Source organism: Leptonychotes weddellii, chromosome 13, assembly GCF_054177405.1.
Source record: "Leptonychotes weddellii isolate Sample4059 chromosome 13, ASM5417740v2, whole genome shotgun sequence".
In the NCBI taxonomy this organism is placed as follows: Eukaryota; Metazoa; Chordata; class Mammalia; order Carnivora; family Phocidae; genus Leptonychotes; species Leptonychotes weddellii.
In genome coordinates this window covers 81,377,999-81,399,197 of record NC_138381.1, presented here as the reverse complement: position 1 = coordinate 81,399,197, position 21,199 = coordinate 81,377,999, and the positions used below count along the sequence as shown (strand labels likewise).

The window sequence follows — 21,199 nt, the reverse complement described above, 5'->3', positions numbered from 1 at the left end:
TTAGTGGTGTAGTGTCTGCTGACCGATGGTCCATGCAGTGTCAGAGTGTCTGCCACGTCATGTGGATTTGATGAGTACGTGCTAAAGTCAGTTCTATTCGGGTATGAAACTTTGGTTGGCATGCTAATGAAAGCAGTCTTTCTAATCATATCGAGTGACTCTAGGCAGATGGGTTTGGATGTTCGTTTCATACTTTGTCCAACTTTTCTGTACTTGAGAATTTCAAATTTAAACGGATTCAAAGTTAAACTGACTTTTAAACATGCTTTCAGTGAGTGATTTAGTGGTGACATGTCCCCGTCAGGCTCTTTGTGTTCCCAAGAGGGGACTGTGCCATGATGGGTGTCATTGCTCCAAAGCCAGCATGAGTGGGCTGGAAGAGCCACCACCAGGCTCGTCTGCCTGGTCGGGGGCTTTCGGGCCCCTGTCCACATGGCCCAGCAGAAGTTATAGCGATAACAGCTAGTAATCAGGGCGCCTGGGTGGCTCAGTTGGTTGGGCGACTGCCTTCGGCTCAGGTCATGATCCCGGAGTCCTGGGATCGAGTCCCACATCGGGCTCCCGGCTCAGCGGGGAGCCTGCTTCTCCCTCTGACCCCATCCCCTCTCATGCTGTTTCTCTCTCTCTCTCTCAAATAAAAAAAAAACAAAAAACCAAAAAAACAGCTAGTAATCATTTCTTGCCAGACACTGTGTTCAGTTCCCTATGGAACAGTAACCTGAGGCTCAGATAGGTAAGGAGCTTGTCAGGGGTCACTCAGTGGTGAAGTGGAGAGTCAGAATGTAAACCAGACAGTGTCTGTGGGCCAGGGCCTGTGCACACTGTCTCCAGGGGCCTGTCCTCACTCTGCCTCCCGGAGGCCTGCCTGGGTCGTCCAACATTAGATGGTTAATGTGTCAGAAGTTCAATGTAAGATTCCAAATGTGAAATTTAACATCATTTTCCATCTTTAAAAATGATATAATATGCACACATAACTGATGGTTTAAATGGAAGGATATTTCCTTAGTCTTCAGTAAGATAACTTCTCTTCAAGTGATGGAAACGGGCATTGTGTTTGTTACATGCTATTCTGACCAACTTACGGTCCCTGCATGCTCAGCTGCCCCCACCCTGAAGTAGGCAGAAAGACAGGCAGCAAGATGCTGGTATGAGGACCACCACCTGTCCTGCTCCAGCGACCCTCAGGGCAGGGCCAGCGGAGGCAGAGTGCAGTCTGGGGGCTGCTGTTGTGTGCGCAGACCAAAGTCTCCTTTAGTCCTCCTCAGCCCCGTGAGGAGTGGCTGTCGGTGAAGCTCAGAGCGGAATGGCTGGCTGTGTGGGGGTCTGAGCCTGCCTGTCTGCATGCCGAGCTGTGCTCCCCACTACAGTGCTCAGTCAGCACCACCTGCCAGCGTGCAGTTGCAGTCCCTTCTGAGTACAGGTCAGTTCAGAAGGGGAGACTCTGCCAGAACTCATTATGGTGGTAGGTCCATGTGAAGGGGCTTATGACCATCTCAACAGGTGCTGAAAAGGTAGGTGTTTGATAAAAATCAAAATATGCAAAACAAGTGAACAAAAACTACTAAACTAGGAGCAGAAGGATATTTCTTTAGGAATATTTTGCTTACACAAGGAATGTAGCTCAGACCCATATTCACATGCCACAGATGGCAAGTAAGAGTTCTGTCCTGTTTACAGTCTGATAAACACTTTGAGAACATCGTTATGCCTTGACGGTGGTTGGTTCTTCATACTGCCTGCCCTTCTCACCGTGTCCTGAGTGCCGTCATCCTTCACAGCAACGTGTGTACCAGCATTTCATTAGCAGCCTCTCCTGATCAACATTTTGGTTGTTTGTCAATTTTTGTATTTTTTATTTTAAAAGATTTTATTTATTTGACAGAGAGAGAGAGAGATCACAAGTAGGCAGACAGGCAGAGGGAGAGGGAGAAGGAGGCTCCCCGCTGAGCAGGGAGCCGGATGCGGGGCTTGATCCCAGGATGCTGGGATCATGACCTGAGCCGAAGGCAGACGCTTAACAGACTGAGCCACCCAGGCGCCACAGTGCCTTGGTATACTTTTGTGGACAAGTCCTTGAATGTCAAATTATTGGGTAAAGGTTTTATGTATTTGTTAGTTTGATACTTCTTGCACTCTGGATAGGCTGGACTGGTTTATACTCTAGTTAGCAGTAATGAGACTGCTAGTGTTGTCATCCTTGTGAGCATTAAAGTAACAAAAATTGGATTTTTGTCCTGTAATAGGTGAGAACAACAGTGTCACCTAGCAGTTCGCACCTTTTATGTGTTAGTGGTTTGTGTCTTTTTTTTTTTTTTTGAATATTTATTTATTTTAGTGGGGGAGGGGCAGAGGGAGAGAGAGAATCTCTGGCAGACTCCCCACCGAGCTTTGGAGCCTGACGCAGGGCTGGGTCTCACGACTCTGAGATCACAATCTGAGCTGAAACCACAAGTTGGACACTCGACCAACTGAGCCACCCAGACGCCCCATGTTTGTGTGTCTTTGTCAGTCTTTGCTCATTTTTCTGTTGGCTGTCTTTTTGCTACGTAGGTGCTATATACCTCCTCCAAATGTGAAATTTAACATCATTTTCTATCTTTAAAAATGATATAATATACATACATAACTGATGGTTTAAATGGAAGGATATGGTTTAAATGATGGTTTAAATGATGGAAGGATATTTCCTTAGTCTTCAGTAAGATAACTTCTTACTGAAGGGAAGTAAAAGGGAAAAGTAAAAGTAAAAGGGAAACTACTCCCTTTTCATCTTTATTACAAATATTTTTTCCCTGTTTGACATATCTTTTAACTACTTCTCTGGCATATTTTTCATTGCACATCAGTTTTAAATATTTATAGTCAAAATTTTCTATCTTTGCTGTTACTTCTTTGGGATTTATGTTATATTTCAAAAGGACCTCCCCATTTGAGGAGTATAAATAGGTTCAGTGTTTTCTTCTTATAGAAAAAGTATAAGATAGTATAAAAAGTATTTTAAATGTGTTTTTTTAATATTTAAATCTGCTCCGTTTGAAATGTGTTGGATGAGGGCGAGAGGTGGGAACTTGCCCGTTGGAGAGCGGGTTGGTCCTCACACTGCTCATTCCCTCAGCAGTTGCGGCCTTGCCTTGTGTGGCTCCTTGAACATCTGCAAACCCACCTGTACTTGGATGGATTTCTGGGCTGTATTCGGTGTCATCTGCCTGTCTTCTGCTTTTCAGTTCTCAGTGGATCTAATTACTGTGGCTTCACAGTCTGTGTTAGTATCTGGACCAGCCAGTCTATCCATTGCCCTGCACCCCGACTCTTTTCCAGCTGTTTTTGCTCATTTATACTTCCTGTCGCAACCCAGTATCATTTTGAGATGTTTCCCTTTCCCCACCTTGTCTCCTTGCCCCGTCGCGATTGCACTGATTTCGTGGAATAAGCATAGGATTGGCTATTTCTCTGTAAGAGAAAGTCATTTTGAAAAGGCAACCGGGGGGCACCTGGGTGGCTCATTCGGTTAAGTGTCCAACTCCTGCTTTCAGCTCAGGTCATGATCTCGGGGTGGTGAGATGGAGCCCCGCGTCGGGCTCCACACAGTGCAGAGTCAGCTGGAGATTCTCTCTCTTTCTCCCCACCTCCCTCCACCCTCTCTGCCTCCCCCCTTGCTCACACGCGCATGCTCTCTCTCTCTCTCAAATAAAATCTTTACAAAATAGCAACAGGGAACAGTGTCTACCGTCACCCTCCATCTCCTTCAAGGCCCTTTGGGAAATTCTAGTTGACATAAAAAAGAAGTAAGAGATACAAATACTGAAAAAGAGGAAAAATGTTATTTGCAGGTCTTGGTAATGCTTTGGAAAACAGAGCATCAACTGAAAAAATTATCATTTATTAAAATATTCTAAAATTATTAAAATAATGATTCAGAAAATTGTCAGTAAAATACAAATAGAAAAATCAATAGTTATCCTAATATGACTAGTTATAAAAATAGTGGGAAAAGATAGTATTTATAACAATAAAATGATAAAATATCTAAGAATTAAATTAAAATGGCAATAGAAATGTTTTAGAATCGGGGAGCCTGGGTGGCTTAGTCAGTTAAGCGTTTGCCTTGGTCATGATCTCAGGGTCCTGGGATCGAGCCCCACATCGGGCTCCCTGCTCAGTGGGGACTGTGCTTCTGTCTCTCTCTCTGCTTGTTGCTTCCTCTGTTTGTGCTCTCTCTCTCTGACAAATAAATAAATAAAATCCTAAATAAAAAAAAAAGAAATTACTTAGAATTTAGATGGATCCTACATATTTTCCTTTGTTGAGAAATGCACAAGGAGGTATGAATAACTGGAAGCAGCTTGTTATCCCTAAATAATTATAAATCTAAGGTCGTTGTAATTCAGCAGGGCTTTATTTAACTAGAACATTTCCTGGGCACCTGGTGGCTCGGTTGAGCGTCTGACTCTTGGTCTCAGCTCAAGTCATGATCTCAGGGTCATGAATTCGAGCCCTGTTTGGGGTCCACGCTGGGCATGAAGCCTACTTAAAAAAATAATAATAACTTGAGGGAGGCCTGGGTGGCTCAGTTGGTTGAGCATCTTCCTTCGGCTCAGGTCATGCTCCCAGGGTCCTGGTATCGAGTCCTGCATCGGGCTCCCTGCTTAGCCGGGAGTTTGCTTCTCCCTCTCCCTCTGCTGCTCCCCCTGCTTGTGCGTGCTCGCCCTCACTCTCTCCCTCCTTCCTTCCCTCCCTCCCTCTCTCTGACAGTTGAATAAACAAAATCTTTAAAAAATAATAACAACTTGAACATTTCAAGTCTGTCGAGAAGAGTGAGTGCAGGAGGACTGCCAGGAAAGCCTCATAAGAGCAGGGTCGTGAGGAGGGACTTGCTCTGGTAGAAGTTTTAAGATGATGCCAAGTCACAGTTATGAGAGGCATGTGCTGGACCCGTGACTAGGTGCGGAACTGGTGTGTGAGGGTTTGCACAGGGAGGGTACTTGGTGCAGCCTTTCTGGGTGGCAGTATTTGAACGCTGCTTGTCACTTTTCAACATCATTTTTGTACTTTTCTTTCTCAGTCCAGTCAGCCTGCGGCTAGAACGAGACTATCTAGTACACTTGACCCGGAGCTCATGCTGAACCCAGAAGCCTTGCCCCGGGCCAGTGCTGTGGCCCTGACAAAGGAGTATTCCTTCCTGCGCACCAGTGTCCCTCGAGGCCCAAAGGTGGGCAGCTTAGGGCTCCTGACACATCCTAAGGGGAAAAAAAGTTCCAAATCAAGCAAAATTCGGTCTCTGGCTGATTACAAAACTGAAGACGAAGGTTCTGGGAGTTCTGGTGGAAACGTTCCGGCTGTAGACTCTGCCAGGGGCTCTCTGAAGCAGAACCGCAGCAGTGTGGCGTCCGTGGTGTCTGAGGTTAGCCTGTGTCCTGAGGCCGATGATCACCTGGAGAATGCATCCCTGACGGGTGACAACACGTCTGAGGCCGATGGGAATGAGAGCGACAGCTCCTCCCACAGCAGCATGTCTACCCGCGGGACATGTGGGCTTCTGGTGAACACCGTGGGCACTCGAGAAGCCTCCTATGTGGTCAACGGCCAAGAGATTGCCGCTGGTGCGCTGGGCCAGTTCCCCTCCATCACGGATGTCCTCCAGGCCGCAGCAGCTGAGCACCAAGACCAGGGGCAGGAGGTCAATGGGGAGATGCGGAGTCGGACAGACAGCATCTGCAGCAGGTGGGTGCCGTCTGCAGACCGCCCCTCCACTACCGGAGCTGACAGCGCTGTTTTGCTCTCCTAATTATGTGTTTAGTCTTTAACACTTCATTTATACACAACTCTGTTGCCATGTAAGAAATGGAATAGATCAGTAACCATTTCCATTATTAAGATCCGCTGTTTTCCAGTATTTGTGCAGATGTGTCTCTAGGACTGCATGGGTGCTTCCCCGGGCTGACGTTTGACTGAAGATGTTCCAGCTCCGTGGGGGTGTGTTTATTGGTAGCATTTGTAAGAGCATTGATGCTTGATTTAAATCTTTTAACTTATTTAAAAAAACCGTGGGGGAGAGGAGCAGCGGTGTGAGGAGCCTGGAGACGCGGGGCAGGTGAGGAGGAGCGGTGCTGCGTCCTGCGACATCAGGTGCCTGATGCTCCGTGCCCTTGTTCCCCAGTGTGTCCCTGGAAAGCTCTGCTGCCGAGACCCATGACGCCATGCTGCAGGCCCTTAAAGACAAGATGAGGCTTGAAGGGCAGCTGGAGGCGCTGTCTGCAGAGGCCAGTCAGGTAATGGACGCGCTCGGGCGGGCGAGTGTGCCGCGGCTTTGAAGGGTGTGCGACGCCTGCTGGTTGGGTGCGGTTGTGCACATGTCTCCAAGTGGAGCCCGGGCTTCTGTGTCCTCTCCCTTGGCTCCCTGAGCCTCAGGAAGAAGTGCGCTCGTTTCCCGTCTGACTGCGTGCCTCAGTTTTCCCCGTATCCCTGTCCTGGCTCTGCTGATAGATACCTAACCGTCCTTTTGGTGGATTTCACTTTCCTGGCATGGTAAAATTGTTGTCTCTGTCCCTTTAATTCTCTTTGCTGTGGCTTTTGCTTTTCCTGATGTGAATTTTGCTGTATCTGTTTATTTCCATCCCTTAATTTTCAGTTTTCCTGTTGACAGTCAGGGCAAATCTGTTCAGTGGAAGCCAGCTCTGGGTTTGGTGTGGAGAGCAGGGATGCACACGGGTACAGAGGTGGTGTTGAGGCTGCGCAGGTGTTCGAGTACCGGGCACGGGGGTGCGGCTCTGCCAGACGTGCCCCTCGTGCCTGATGTGGTTTTTTGCATGACGTGGTCCTGGGACACAGACCGACCCTCTGTGTACATAGACCTGTGTTGACTGAGGAGGTGGTTGCTGGGAATGAAGGTGAATTTTGGTGGCACATGACTTTCACTGTCTGTCCCTCGTCCAGTGCATTTTTGCTTCATCTGCACATTCAACCCCATGAATGATGTCGGAACCTTTGTTTGCTTTTATTTTACTGTACCTTCTTTTCCTCCTGGGATACTGACTGGCTCTTCAGTTGTGTGAATTGTGACGGATGTGATCCTTTCTGGCTTTGCTGTAAAAATCCAAGTTCTACTTACTGCAAAATCTCATTGCATTTGCTCAGTTAACTCGATTTTTTTGGGTATTTGTTCTTCTGTTTGTTGAATTTGATATTTGTCTTCCTGATGTTGGTTTTCTTCTCGTGTGTTGATGTGCATTTGTCTGCCCGTCTTTGCACTTTGGAATTCCTGTCCACACCCCCGATAGACTCATTTTTGGGTAGGCGGGAGATGCTGATGGCAGATGGAGCCTGTGCCCTTCCCCTGTCGTCTCTTGGATGTTCTCTGCTGCCCTGGGGCCTGGGGCTTGTCAAGGCCCCACCTTCCCTCTCACCTCCTGTATTATCCTACAGATAGCGTCCCTGTGGTGCCTTGTGTGCGCTGTGCCCCATGGCCCGACCAGAGCCCCTCAGAGCCCTTCTTGTGTAGTAGGAGGCGGTCTCTCCCTGCAGGCATGTTCCCGGATCTGAGTCTGACGGCGCTTGGTGGTGTGGGGTTCCCTCGGCACTCCTGGTAGTCTGTGTGTGTACGCGTGCACCCTGGTGCACTTGTTTCTTGAACAAATGTGTTTTCCGACATCCTTGTGGGTGAGCAGTGCTTGCACAGCTCGGGTATTACTGCGCAGAGAGTAAGCAGATTCTGTGGTCACCCCTCTTGCCCCTTTGGCCTGTTTGGAGAACCTGCCTTCTTTTGGGAGAGCCATCCTTTTTAGAACAGCTGGAAGCTTGGGAAACATGGTGCTTTCCCCTCTGTGTCTCACTCGTTCATTTTGGTGGCCCTCGTAATGCACAGGGTGGAAGTGGCTCATTTTCTGACAGTTTCTGATGGGGGGGTCTTCCCAGGCACTTAAAGAGAAGGCAGAGCTGCAGGCGCAGCTCGCCGCTCTGAGCACAAGGCTGCAGGCACAGGTGGACCAGAGCCACAGCAGCCAGCAGAAGCAGGACTCCCTCAGTTCGGAGGTGGACACCTTGAAGCAGTCTTGCTGGGACCTGGAGCGAGCGATGACTGACCTGCAGAGCATGCTGGAAGCCAAGAACGCCAGCCTGGCGTCATCCAACAGTGACCTGCAGGTGGCAGAGGAGCAGTACCAAAGACTCGTGGCCAAAGTGGAAGAGATGCAGAGAAACATCCTCAGTAAGGACAACACAGGTGAGCGCTCCCCAGCCAGGGGGCGGTTTATCTTGTCTGCTCTGGGGACTGACCTGTTACATTAATATGCTGGGAGGCGTTGTATTCCCTGCTAATTTATGTACATGCTGTCCACTTCTCTAAAGTAAGTATTGTTTTTGGTTGAGTGCATGGAATTCTGTACATTTTTGCACATGCAGCAAAGGGGAGTGGCTTAGGTCTTAGAAATGGACTTTGGACCCTTGGTAGTTGGTGGTAATGTTTCCACTTATTCTGCCTTCAAAGCCTGCTTATTCCTCAGAATTGCAGGATCTATTTTAAAATATTTATTATTTGGGTGCCTGGGTGGCTCAGTCGGTTGAGAGGCTGCCTTCGGCTCAGGTCATGGTCCCAGGGTTCTGGGATTGAACCCCAATCTGCTTCTCCCTCTGCCTCTGCCTGTCTCTCATGAATGGATGAATAAAATCTTTTAAAAAATTAAAAAATATATTATTTATTTATTTTTTTAAAGATTTATTTATTTATTTGAGAGAGAGAGAGCACTAGCAGGAGGAGAAGCAGACTCCCCACTGAGCAGGGAGCCCGATGTGGGGCCGATCCCAAGGACCCTGAGATCATGACTTGAGCCAAAGGCAGACGCTTAATCGACTGAGCCACCCAAGCGCCCTCTATTTAAAATATTTAAAAGTAACACTGCCGTTGTGGATTAGTAAACCTTTATTTTTCCTGCCTTAAGTTCAGTTTTTGCTGTAGCTGGATCCCTGGGGGCATCACCTATGGAATGAGAGTCCAATGGAATAGTGGTTTCAGGGGAACTTGGTGGCAGGCTGTGCACGGAGAGCCCGTTGTAGCCCTTCCCTCACACTGTCTTCTCTTCCTGGGGCATATACTGCACACCCCACCAGGCGCCCAGACGACTGCCTGCCTGCTCACGACAACTGCGTGCTGGCTGACAGAAGGAGGACAGGCAGGGGTGGGGCTGGGAGATTGAAGGTAGGCCCAGGTCTTAGATCTTCTAGTGCAGTCTGGGTAGATGAGGTTCCTTTTGCAGACCAGTGGGGGCGGTGTAGGGGCCGCTCTGCAGGACCGTGTAAGGCCGTGAGACCAGGTTTCAGATGTGATGACATAAAAGAAAATGTGACAAAGTTCTGTCACAGAGACTTTATCCTGGTACTAGAAAGAAAAAAGTGCTAGCTGAGAAACACAACTGTGTACTGTTTTCAGTCTTTGAACATTTCGTGGTACCCCGTCCCTTTAGAAAAGTATAAAATCCAAAAAGTTCTGAGCACCAAAATAATTTTTTAAGTCTGCCTTGCAAGACCTGTTGGGCAGCAGAGCTTGTTGGGCAGCAGAGCTGACCGGCACTCACATGGTGTGAATGCCCGCACGTGGAGCTGAGGGCATGTCTGCTGTGGTCTGGACTGGGGTTGCCTTTCTAAAACGCTACCACTCTGATCTCTGAAACACATCTGGCCCCAAGAATTTCCGATAAGGGATCGTGGATCCTCTTAAATTGTCATTTTTGTTCGTTTTTTAAGTTTTGGAAATGGTCTTTAGAATGGTAAGTGTTTCCCTAAATGTTGGGTATAATTTTAATTTTAGAGCGTTTGACAAGTTTTGTTTGTAGTGTGCTTTGGGTTGTTGTGACTTCCCGTCCTCTCCTTGCCTCCCCGCTGCCCTCATCAGTGTTAAGAGTTGACCGTATCAGCACACCAGTGGGTTTTAGTGGAATTTGCAGCACAGTCCCATTCTGTTTATTGACATTTGAGGACCAGAGCCATAGCACCCACAATGGCTTTGTGGGCACAAAGTTGACCCTCAGTATCTGTGGATCCCTAATTGTGAATTCCCCAGCTCACTCAAATTTGTCTGTAACCCCAAAGCAGTACTACGCTTGGTCACTTGTGGGCAGGCGCACTGTGTGCAGGGTGGGCGTTGCCCAGCACGCGCACTCCCAGCTGAGCAGGTGCCCTCTTATGGTTTAGCATCACCTCCTTTGCATCTTTATGCTCTTTAGGGTGGTTTTACTATTTAAAATGAACTCCAAACACTGTCGTGTGTCCTTAGTGCAAGAACTCTGTGGTGTGTTTTATGGAGAAAAGAACGTGTGTTAGGTGAGCTTTGTTTAGGCATGAGTTATGGTGCTGTTGGCTGTGAGTTCATTGTTGATGAATCAACAATATAGATTAAATAAGGTGCCTTTACCCATAAGCACTCACGAAACAAGGTTGTGTATTGACCAGTTGACCCCCTATTTCTCCCCCGGGAGCCATGGTTCAGCACCCTCGATTGCAGTGTGAATGAGAGTCGGCTGTATTTCTCAGTCTCTGCTGAGAGCCTGGCTCTGCTTGGCGTGTCCCTGCAGAGCTGCAGGCTCTCCTGTGTGCAGCAGGTGCTCTGAGCTCTGCTTGCTTGCTTTCAGTGCACGACTTGAGACAGCAGATGACGGCCCTGCAGAACCAGCTCCAGCAGGTGCAACTGGAACGAGCAACTCTGAGCAGCAAGTTGAAGGCGTCCCAGGCCGAGATCTCGTCTCTGCAGCATGTCCGCCAGTGGTACCAGCAGCAGCTCGCCCTGGCCCAGGAGGCCCGGGTCAGACTGCAGGGCGAGATGGCCCATATCCAGGTATGGCCCCTGATGTGTCTCGTGTGGAACAGTTGCCTGTTTCCTAAATTAATGTTTTTAAGATTATTTTTTTATTTTTTTATTTGACAGAGAGGATAGGTAGGCAGAGCAGCGGGCAGAGGGAGAGGGGGAAGCAGGCTTCCCAAGCTGAGCAGGGAGCCTGATGCGGGGCTGGATCCCAGGACCCTGGGACCATGACCTGAGCTGAAGGCAGACGCTTAACTGACTGAGCCACCCAGGCGCCCCAAAAAGTCTTTGTTTTTAGATTTTATGGATACAGTTTTGAAAATATGTTGCCCATTCATCTGGCCCACACCCCATCCTGCAGAGCAGGCACTGGCCACGACCTCTGACACCAGGAGTCTTTCAGCTTCTGCTTGCACATTTTTTTTTTAAATACTTTATTTATTTATTTGACAGAGCAGCGAGAGAGGGAACACAAGCAGGGGGAATGGGAGAGGGAGAAGCAGGCTTCCCGCGGAGCAGGGAGCCCGATGCGGGGCTCGATCCCAGAACCCTGGGATCATGATCTGAGCCGAAGGCAGACGCTTAACGACTGAGCCACCCAGGCGCCCCTGCTTGCACATTTTTAATTCTAAAATCCCCTCCCTGGAACTCCTGTGCCCAGAGCTGTGACAAGTCCCTCCGGGGGGGTGCCTGCCATTGTTTGAATCCAGCTCTCAACCCCATGTCTGCCTGGGTCTCAGGACTCTCGCCCCAGCTCCTGTGCCCTGGTCGCTGCCCTCCTGGGTTGTTTCTGACATGCGCGGAACACAGCATATGTCACCTTCCTGGTTGGAGCTTCGCTTTGCTCCAGCTGCTTGGGCACCAGGTCTTTCCTGCATGAACACTCTTGTTTCTCTCCATTTTATTGGGGGTGCAGGCATGTCCACCTCTGATTCTGCACGAGGAGTGGGGGAGCATGTGACCGTCCAGGCCCACGGAGTAACACTGGGCCCTGCATTTTTCCTCGAGGCCTCTCCCTCTGGGCCCGTCATGCTCCAGAGGCGCTCGGGATGGTAGGCAAGTGGCTGAAATGCACTTTGCTCCACATCTTGGTGCTTTGGACTAATTAGATCGCGAGGATGCCGAATGGTGCCTCGGTCAGCCTCTCTCTTTTTTTTGAATTCAGCTATAGGTTTTGTTCTCTCTCTCTTTCTTTTTTCCTTTGGCCAGATTTCACGTGCAAGTGCAGACTGGCCTATCTGCCAGAGATAAAATATTACAGATTAATTAAAACTTTATTTCTTAAGTAGAAGATGTAAAATACTAACTCCACCAAATGCTTTTTTAAAAAAATAAACCTAAAGTCTACAAATACATGAAATAGAAATATTCTTAAATTTGTGTTACATATGTTTTAAGCCAAAGAACCATACAGGTAAGCATTTATTCTATTCACAACATACTTGGAAATCACTGTAGAAGTTAATGCAAGCTTGAAGCAACAGTGCATTTATATGAGGCATAAAATATTTAAAGAAGCTACATTTATGTGTCTTCACATAGACAGAAGTGGAGGGAGGGCCCTGGGCAGTGGAGTCTGGGAGCCATAACTGCTTTTCTCAGATACCTCCGGAGCCCAGGGTCAGCATTCCTGATTCGGGTGGTGAAGACATTTCCTCCCTCTTTCCCTGGTAACATAGAATGTTGCCAGGTACATTTAAGAGGCAGGACAGAGCAGGGTGATCGTTTTTCTTTCATTGCCTTAGAACACAATCCCAGCAAATGGCGCCTCCTCCTGCCCTGGGTAGCTTCCATTTAGACCCAAAATTCACAACTTCTGGTCACATCTGGCATCTCAGAAGTCAAGAAGTGTTCAAATTAGATCTGGAAGTAATGTGTGGGAAGTTCCAGTCCCAGACCCGTGTGCCTTCAGGCTTCTCTTTCCTGAGCCCCCTCTTGAGGCTGGCATGCTATGCTGGGCACCTTCTGTGTGAGAGACGGTGGGTCAGAGGAGGCCTGACTGTCTGATGGCCGGGGGTCTGACCCCGGGCTGTATTGCTTCCTGGGAATGGCCAAGGTCAGCCTGGCAAGTATCTCAAGACAGGCGCTGGGAGGGCAGGGCATGACATGTGTCTGGTCATAGTTGGTCAGGTCATTTTTGGGGCAGATCCCAGTCCCTGCTGTCCCTGCAGCCAGATGAGGCCCCTCATCTTTGGGCTCACACATATACCTTCCCTGGGAACTTTTGTGTAGGTCTTGCTACAAAGTGCATAGCCTCAGGGGGATTGACCACTGACATCTGGGCTGCCAGCCTGCCCCTCTTAGGCACAAGCAACCCAGATGGCCCAGGTGGCAGGAGGGTGGGCAGTGAGCCCTGTGTGGTGGGGTCCTAGGGAGCAGCTTTCCCTGGGGGCCATCGCTGGGTAGGGACCCTCACCGTCATGGCCTCAGGGATAGGCCAGTCTGCACTTGGCCTGAAATCTGGCCATTTTCTACCTTGTGGAATTTCTCTCTGAAGGTTGGACAGATGACCCAGGCAGGCCTCCTGGAGCACCTGAAACTTGAGAACGTGTCCCTGTCCCACCAGCTGACGGAAACCCAGCACAGATCCATTAAGGAGAAGGAACGCATTGCTGTCCAGCTCCAGGGCATTGAGGTGAAGGCTGTGCCATCCCGGGACCACAGCTGTTGGTGTTTGTCTGGGGTTGGGGCTTTGTTTGTTTTGTCACTGGTCAAGGTTAAAGTTTACAAACACATGTACATAAACATTAACATTATATATATGTACATATATTCAAGTGTCTTTAAAATAATCTTTTGGACAAGTGGCAGTGATTTAAGGTTGGGGATTCCGACCCTGACATTCACCAGAAGCTCATGTTTCTCTGATCTGAGCTGCTGGTGCCAACTTGTCTTCCATGATGCACGTGGGCCCTGCGCTCGGCCGGTGGTGGGCAGGTGCCCGCGTAGCAGGTGGGAGAGGCAGTCAGCATGTTGGATCTCTGAAGGCCTTACAGTAACAAGCATTTTCTTGTCTCTGAGCTCTCAGCTTGTGTCCTGTTTAACCCCCGGCAACTAACCACACGCCCGAGTTAGGACAGGACCAGGGCCTCTGCACATTATTTCCAGGGTGGTGGGGTGCAGTAGCTTTGACCAGGTCTCCTTAGCTGGGAGACCCTGTATGATTTCTTACCCTCTCTGAGCCTTGTTCCCTTGTTTTATAAAATGAGGATGATAATACGTACTCAACAGATAGGCTTGTCGGGAACTGAAAAGGAACAGTGCACAACATGTGGGCAGCGTGTGGTCTGAGTTGTGTGCCGAGGATGTGGAAAGTTGGCGTTCTGGGACTGTGGCTGTTCCCCTGTCTCCCGCTTCTCTGCACCCCCGTGTCCTCACGGGTGACGAGGGTGACGGAAGAGCATCATGGCACGGCAGACATCTGTTTCAGGGGCTCAGCACCAAAGAACTGAAAAAACTTTAAGTTATAAACTAATGTTTTTCCCTGAGAAACATACCTAGTTATTGGATTTTATCTACATACTCACACCATAAAGAATGTGGTATTTGTCTCCCAGCCCTGCTCTGGTTTACCATCCCCAACGCAAGGACACAGTGCAACCTGTCCTCGCGTTAGAGGCAGCCGGGGAGGGGTCGCTCATCACTTTATCCCATTTCTTAAAGCGGGTTGTCTGCTTGCTTCTCCCCTCGGCCAGGCCCAAGGGCCAGCAGAGAGAACCGTGGGCAGAGGAATAGGTGGGGTGACCTGTCTTTTGGGCAGCAGGAGATCACCAGCCTTGGGCCCCTGTGGCCCTTGGCTCCTCTGTGTGCGGGTCGAGGACAGGACAGTGATGTGGATGAGGTTTTCCCACTCAGACTGCTGTGGTCTTCAGGTTATCCTGCTTTTTAAAAAACACCATTTTCTGTCCTTAGGCCGACATGTTGGACCAGGAAGCTGCCTTTGTGCAGATTCAAGAGGCAAAGACAATGGTGGAGGAGGACCTGCAGCGGAGGCTGGAGGAGTTTGAAGATGAGAAGGAGCAGCTGCAGAAGATGGCGGCCTCGGCTGCATCCCTGGAACAGCAGTTGGAGCAGGCAAGCACCCCCGTGGCCTCGTGTGGCTGCCCTGGTGCCACACACGGCTGTCCTCGCCTGGCTGGCCTCACGGCGCATCTGTGCTGCGGTGTCTGTTGAGTTCGTTACGGTGTCACATCCACAGTCCGGCTGCGGTTGCAGACCTGGCCGGGTGTTGACTTCTGCTGGTATTCTTCCACACCAGAACTTTCCATGCGGAACGCTGACCCCAAAGCGTCTGTCCAGGTGATCTAAGCCCTGAGCGCACACTCTTAGAGCCGGGCAGTCACAGTGAATCAAGCTCCTGTTTTCCAGGTGAATTTGACTTTGCAACAGCGAGACCAGCAGCTTGCGGTGTTACAGCAGGAGCACCTCGACCTGCTGAGGCAGCTCACCTCAACACAGGAGACGTTGCAGGCCCGGGAGCAGTCCCTCGGCGACCTGCAGATGCGCTACGACGAGCTGCATGCCAGGCTGGAGGAGCTGCAGGGGGAGGCCGCCTCCAGGGACGACACCATCCGCTTCCTGCAGAATGAGAAGATTGTCTTGGAGGTGGCTCTGCAGGCGGCCAGGAGCGGCAGGGAGGAGCTGGACAGAGGAGCCAAGCGCTTGGAAGAGGGCACCGAGGAGACATCACAGGTTTTAGAGCAGTTGAGGCAAGAGTTAGCCGTGAAGTCCAGCCAGGTAATGCACTTCGCTGCCATTCTGTGGTGAGTGGAAACCACACGTGTAAGGCCCGGTGCTGGCTGTTGGCTCCTGTTTGAGCACCTTGTTTTGTAAACGTGGAAGACCGCTTCTAGGGCAGGGCCCAGGGCTCGGAAGGCGGGGGTGGGGGGGTGGATGGGCACCCACACCAGCAAGCTGTGTGCCTCCTGGTAGCTGCTGGGTGTGTAGATGCTGAGGGCTGGGAAACCGAGTCATGTTTGGTGCGTTGAAAGTAATCTACCAGGGAGCACCTGGGTGGCTTAGTCAGTTAAGTGTCTGACTCTTGACTTTGGCTTGGGTCATGATCTCAGGGTCATGGGATTGAGCCCCACATCGAGCTCCACACTTACTGTGGAGTCTGCTTGTCTCTCTCCCTCTGCTTGTCCCCCCCCCCACTCCACCCCTGCTCAAGTGCACGTGCGCTCTCTCTCTCGCTCTTTCTCAAGTAAATAAATCTTTGAAAGAAAGAAAGAAATCCACCAAGAAGCTCCAGTTTCTGTCCACAGATGACGTGGAGCTCAGATGTGGGGAAAGTTGTGTGGAACTTTTGGTTTTTCCCTGCTGCATGCCCATAGTGGGGCTTGCTGTACGCGTGGCAGGACGGTCGTGTGTCCGTGGGTGAGGGCAGGAGACACGGGAGGGTCCAGGTGTCTATGGACGTGAGCAGCACGGCACTCCTGGGAGCCGTTATGCTAACAGCGTGATGTGACCTGACATAGGCAAACGTTAACAAACAGAGGACGAGGAAGGTGCAGGGTGTGCAGGCAGTGGAGTTCGCCCTCCCTGAGCATCAAGGACAAGGAAATCGGTGGCAGGTTTCCTTCTGGGAAGTAAAGTACAGGGGGCCTGTGTTTTCTCTGCAAACACTGCCCTGGGCCCAGTTGCTTCTCAGACAGGACACGAAAGCAAGTCGAGAAGCAGAGGGTGCGTAGTTTAGGGGGATTGCGGGGACCTTCTGGACGAGGCTGAAATTGGTCTTACTGTTGGCTCAGTAAGAGGGATGCCAGCTGACGCCTGAGAAATGCAGACCTGGGGTCTGGGGCGCTCTGTCACACTGGAGTCTTGCCTGTGTTGTTGTGAGGTCTCTGGAGGTTACAGTGTGGTCTGAGATGATGATCCTACAAACGGAGGGAGGCGGGAATGGGGGCTGGCCTCCCTGTCTCCCTGGGAGCAGAGCGGCCTCAGTGAGGTCTGCGCGCACGTGTCCTTTGTAGGTGGAGCACCTACAGCAAGAGGCCGCCACCCTGAAAAAGCAGACACAGAAAATAAAGGAGCAGTTTCTTCAACAAAAGGTAAAAATGTGTTGTTGGTTTTCTTTATACGCAGCAAGTGTGTGAAAAAAATCACGTGTGGTTTAATCATTTCTCTAGAACAAAAGTGGTCAAGAGGAAAGCAACGTTTAGACCCCCTCAGTTGTTTTGTTTTGTCTTTTTTTAAAGGCACCGATCCTTAGCTGTGCTCTCACCCCTCCTATTTTAAGGTCTCAAGTCAGGATGCAATTTCAGAATAGGGTTGGCATCTGTGATGCGATCTTGGCCTTTTGTCACGTCAGAGAGCGCATGCCGGGCTATGACACAGACTGACTTCTGTGAACATGTCTTTGAAAAATTAGACCCTGATCTAGCGTTGAAGTAAGTCCTGGCTCATGCAAAGGGTGGGGGCTCACATTTTATGTGAGCGAAGCCGGTGTTGGCTATTGGAGGAATGAATGCGAAGTGTTGCTAGCACCAGGGTTTTGAGAAAGGCCGACCCAAGGGAGAGCTAGAAGTGGTTCTGGATTTTGTTGCTGGGACGCAAGCCGGGGGAGGACCCAGCAGAAGCCTGGCAGCGCGGCTGAGGGGAGAGCACTCGCCAGGTGACATCTGTGTGCGGCACCCAGACATGTTCAGGTGTGTAAGGTGATGCTGTGCCTCCGTGGATGGTGTCCTGGAGTTGGTGGAATATGTTATTCGTAGTCTAAAACACGTTCTGCCGCGGATTGGTGGTGAGCATTTTTGTTGAAGGAGACCGCACCTCGTGCTGGCTGCAGCCTCTGTCTTGTTGGGCAGGTGATGGTGGAGGCCTACCGGCGGGACGCCACCTCCAAGGACCAGCTCATTGGTGAGCTGAAGGCCACGAAGAAGAGGCTTGACTCAGAGCTGAAGGAGTTGAGGCAAGAGTTAATTAAACTTCAAGGGGAGAAAAAGTCTGTGGAGGTAGAACATGTGCGCTTGCAGAAGGAAGTGTCCCATGTCCATCAGCAGATGGCCGACCTCGAAGGGCATCTCCAGTTGGTGCAGAGGGAGCGCAACGAGATGGAGACGCACTTGCAGGTCTGGGATGCATTTGACTTTGAGGTTCTGCCAAACATGCCCAGGGGTTTCTTGTGCAGGGTGGAGGGCAGGACAGCCTGGAACAAGTCCGTCCGGGAAGGACGGGCAGACGGACAGGTTCCCCCCTGGAGGCAGCATGGGGCTGGAGGCCATCAGCGTTCATAGTTCACCCCAGCGGGTGCTGGGAGGGGCCTGGGGGGCTCTGGGAGGGGTGGTCCCTCGGGGACTGTGGACAGAGCCACAACCAAAGGCTGACCTGGGCGTTCCCTCCAGCACTCTGGACCGCTCTCAAGTGATCGCCTATAAAAGAACACACCTCTGTCAGGGTCCTCTCCAGAGCCCTTGTCCTTGAGGGTGACCCTGAACCGGCACCGTTGAGCCACGAGGAGCCTGGTCCTGAGAAGCAGGCCGCAGAGGGAGGACTTTGCTTTCCTCACTTTGTCTTTTCTTCCCTTCTTCTGAAGTCTTTGCAGTTTGATAAAGAGCAGATGGTAGCTCTTACAGAGGCCAACGAGGTGCTCAAGAAGCAAATTGAGGAGCTACAGCAAGAAGCCACCAAGTAAGTGGACCCGAGGCGTGTGCAGGCAGAAGGGGTGAGCGCGGGCGGCCTTGAGCTCTGTGGGGGACACGCAGCAGCCAAGGGCCAGGGGACTCTGAACACACTGTCATTTGAGCCCTTGCTAAGGAGAGGGGACACAGGATGTACTTCTAGGCAGCCAGGGAAGTCAGATTCCAAAGTTAAGGCTGGAGAGGGGGTCCCGGCATGGTTTGGTGGCTGCCCGTGGTTAATAGGCACTCCCCCTGTGAGCGTGCTCCATGCCAGGTGAGTGTGGCAGCGCCTGCCCCTCCCAGTTCCCCCAGCAGGGCTGACTGCGTGTGTATCCCTCTTGCTGTGTGTATGCACGGCAGGTAGCCTTTTGGGGCCTTTAACCCCCATGGCATGTCTTGTGTCCTGCGTTCCTTTACTTTCGTCAGCTGGAGATTACTTGTGAGCTGCGTTTTTGAGATTATTATTGCTATTCAAGAAGAGCACTGGAAGCGTTTAGAAGGACAGCAGTATTCTCTGATTTTCACGAGATCATTTAAGCGGCTCTGAGAGGGGAGCAGGGCAGAAGTAGGTGCAGTGCTGGGCTCTGTGAGGGCAGCTGACACCAACCCCACGTGCTGGATCTGGGCGGAGCGGCAGTTAGCCGGCGTGGGGCTGGGGGTGGGCAAGGACGAGCCTTTCCTTGGTGTTAGTGCCAGGACATCTTGTTGGAAGTGAGTTCAGACTCCTCTGTCCTGCCTGCCACACCCTAGGGCCATCACAGAGCAGAAGCAGAGGATGAAGCGGCTGGGCTCAGACCTGAGCAGCGCTCAGAAGGAGATGAAGACCAAGCACAAGGCCTATGAGAATGCGGTGGGCATCCTCAGCCGCCGCCTGCAGGAGGCCCTTGCAGCCAAGGAGTCGGCAGACGCAGAGCTGAGCCAGCTGAGAGCCCAGGTGGCCGGCGGTAGCCGTGACCTCCCTCTGCACGTGGGTAACCCGTCTGCTCTCGGCCGGGCTGCCAGTGGTGCAGACTCAGTACTGGGGACTCGATGTGTTAGAAACGTTCGAGAGTCTGGAGACCCGGGGCACAACTAGCGCATAGGCAGCCTTTCTGTGAAGTATTGTGTGCTAGCGACGTGACCAGGGGCTTGAACACTGCACAGACGTTCTCTCGATTCACCCCTGCTCGCCCGCGCACCATCGCCTCCTCCCTCAGCCTCCCTGCCCACTCCTGTCCTTCTCCACACCCCCTCCGTGTCTGGGGAGGGATTTCCTGAGTGCCCGTGTGGGAGGCTCAGGGGGAAGTATTTGGAAGGTCCAGGAAAGCTTTTTGGAGGAAAGAATCTTTGAAGTGGTCTTGAATAACAGGAGGTGTTGGAGTCCGGGGGGCACATCTCAGCAGGGGAGTGCTGTGCATCTCGAGGGCACGGTGGGCCCCTGGGGGGGTGGGCTGGTGTGAGATGGAGGGCTGACTGGTGGCTCGGGCAACGTGAGACCTCACTCTTCTATGGTGGGACACTGACGGGCGGTGGCTGAGCACAGCCGAGGCCAGGCGAGGCTGTGTCCGGGAGACCACGTGGGCTCTCCTGCCGTAGCTGAGATGGCCGGGCCACGTGAAGGCTGCAGAGCGGCCAGTGGGACAGGCCACTGATGGCTTGTGGTCACTCAGGAGGGGAAGCTGTGAGCCGGCGGGGCAGGCCGGGGCCAGCGGAGGGAGCAGCACCCAGTGTCCAGCTTGAGGGTGGTTGCAGCGGGCTCTGCTGACAGGAATCAATCGGGGGAGGCAGTCGGTGTGGGCCAGAGTGGGCCGGGAGTGGCTGTAAATACTCAGACTCGAAGGAAGAGGGACCCTGCACATGGTGAGGGGCATGGGCTCTGCTCTTCCTGCTGTTACATCATGAGGCAGAAGCCTTTTGCTCTGCATTATTTTTTAGGATAAATGGGCGGATGTCCTCCTGGAGGAGGATGGAGGATGGGCCCTGGGCTTGCAGGGCGTTTTTATTCGTGTGATGAAGGCTGCCAGAGCCCCCCGAGTGTCCCCGAGTCCTTGGTGCCCCACACCCTGCCGTCTTTGGCCAGCATCAAGTTTTACACAACTGCATTAATTTGCTTTTTGTTTATTCCTACCCAGCATTTCATTTGTGTTTAGCAGTTGTGTTTCTTACTAAATGAAGTTTGTCTTGATCTTCTCTCCATGTAAGAATTTATTAGTGGGAAGCCATCATGGCACGTTTTCTTACCAAATTAGGTAAACTTAATACTTCTTTTACCTAATTACTTTATAAAATAGCGGGGGGGGAAATTTTATTAAGTTGCAATTTCCCTTCAACCTAGAAATACTTCTCTGCTTCTTTTTTGATTCTTTGGCTTCTCCGGTGTCAGGGATCGACTGTAAATGCCCCGGGGAGCCTGTCCCCCCTCCCCGCCCCACCAGCACTGCAGCCTCAGAGCCAGAGTCCTGGTTTGGTCTGTGCTTCACCACTTGTAAAATGGGGCCTTCGGCAGGCTACTCACCTTCTTGATCCTCAGTAAAGTGAGGCCAAAATGGAGTAAACAGTAGAACCTCCTTGGTGAGAATGGCTCCGTGAAGAAATGCACACGAAGTGATCAGAGTGGTGGCTGCACCACCCAGCAAGCATGAGCTTGAGCACACACGTGGGGTGTTAGTTCTACCGCGCCTGGTACAGCTTGCTTGCCACAGATAGCAATCCATCGTTCTTAGCTGTGAGCCAGAGTTTTTCTGTATTTTCAAAGCATTTAACTCGGGGGAGGGAAGTACGGTAGGACTGCAGCGCCTGTCGAGCATGG

The 21,199-nt window shown here is 51.2% G+C and overlaps 1 protein-coding gene and 1 long non-coding RNA gene across 7 annotated transcripts in view; both read left to right on the top strand.

The window, feature by feature from the left end:
- GOLGA3 (golgin A3) overlaps positions 1-21,199 on the top strand; it is a 44,858-nt gene that overhangs the window by 11,845 nt on the left and 11,814 nt on the right. For all 6 annotated transcript variants that reach the window (XM_081802471.1, XM_081802470.1, XM_081802472.1 and 3 more), the window contains 11 exons: positions 5,066-5,724; positions 6,161-6,272; positions 7,915-8,221; positions 10,623-10,825; positions 13,290-13,427; positions 14,705-14,866; positions 15,161-15,529; positions 16,765-16,842; positions 17,599-17,862; positions 18,327-18,421; positions 19,162-19,378. In XM_081802471.1, the coding sequence (XP_081658597.1) occupies positions 5,066-5,724; positions 6,161-6,272; positions 7,915-8,221; positions 10,623-10,825; positions 13,290-13,427; positions 14,705-14,866; positions 15,161-15,529; positions 16,765-16,842; positions 17,599-17,862; positions 18,327-18,421; positions 19,162-19,378 (2,604 nt within the window). The remainder of the gene's footprint in view (positions 1-5,065; positions 5,725-6,160; positions 6,273-7,914; positions 8,222-10,622; positions 10,826-13,289; positions 13,428-14,704; positions 14,867-15,160; positions 15,530-16,764; positions 16,843-17,598; positions 17,863-18,326; positions 18,422-19,161; positions 19,379-21,199) is intronic.
- Positions 664-3,788, top strand: LOC145716883 (uncharacterized). The gene is made up of 2 exons (XR_014139841.1): positions 664-2,635; positions 2,683-3,788. It is a non-coding gene; the product is annotated as an uncharacterized LOC145716883 (long non-coding RNA).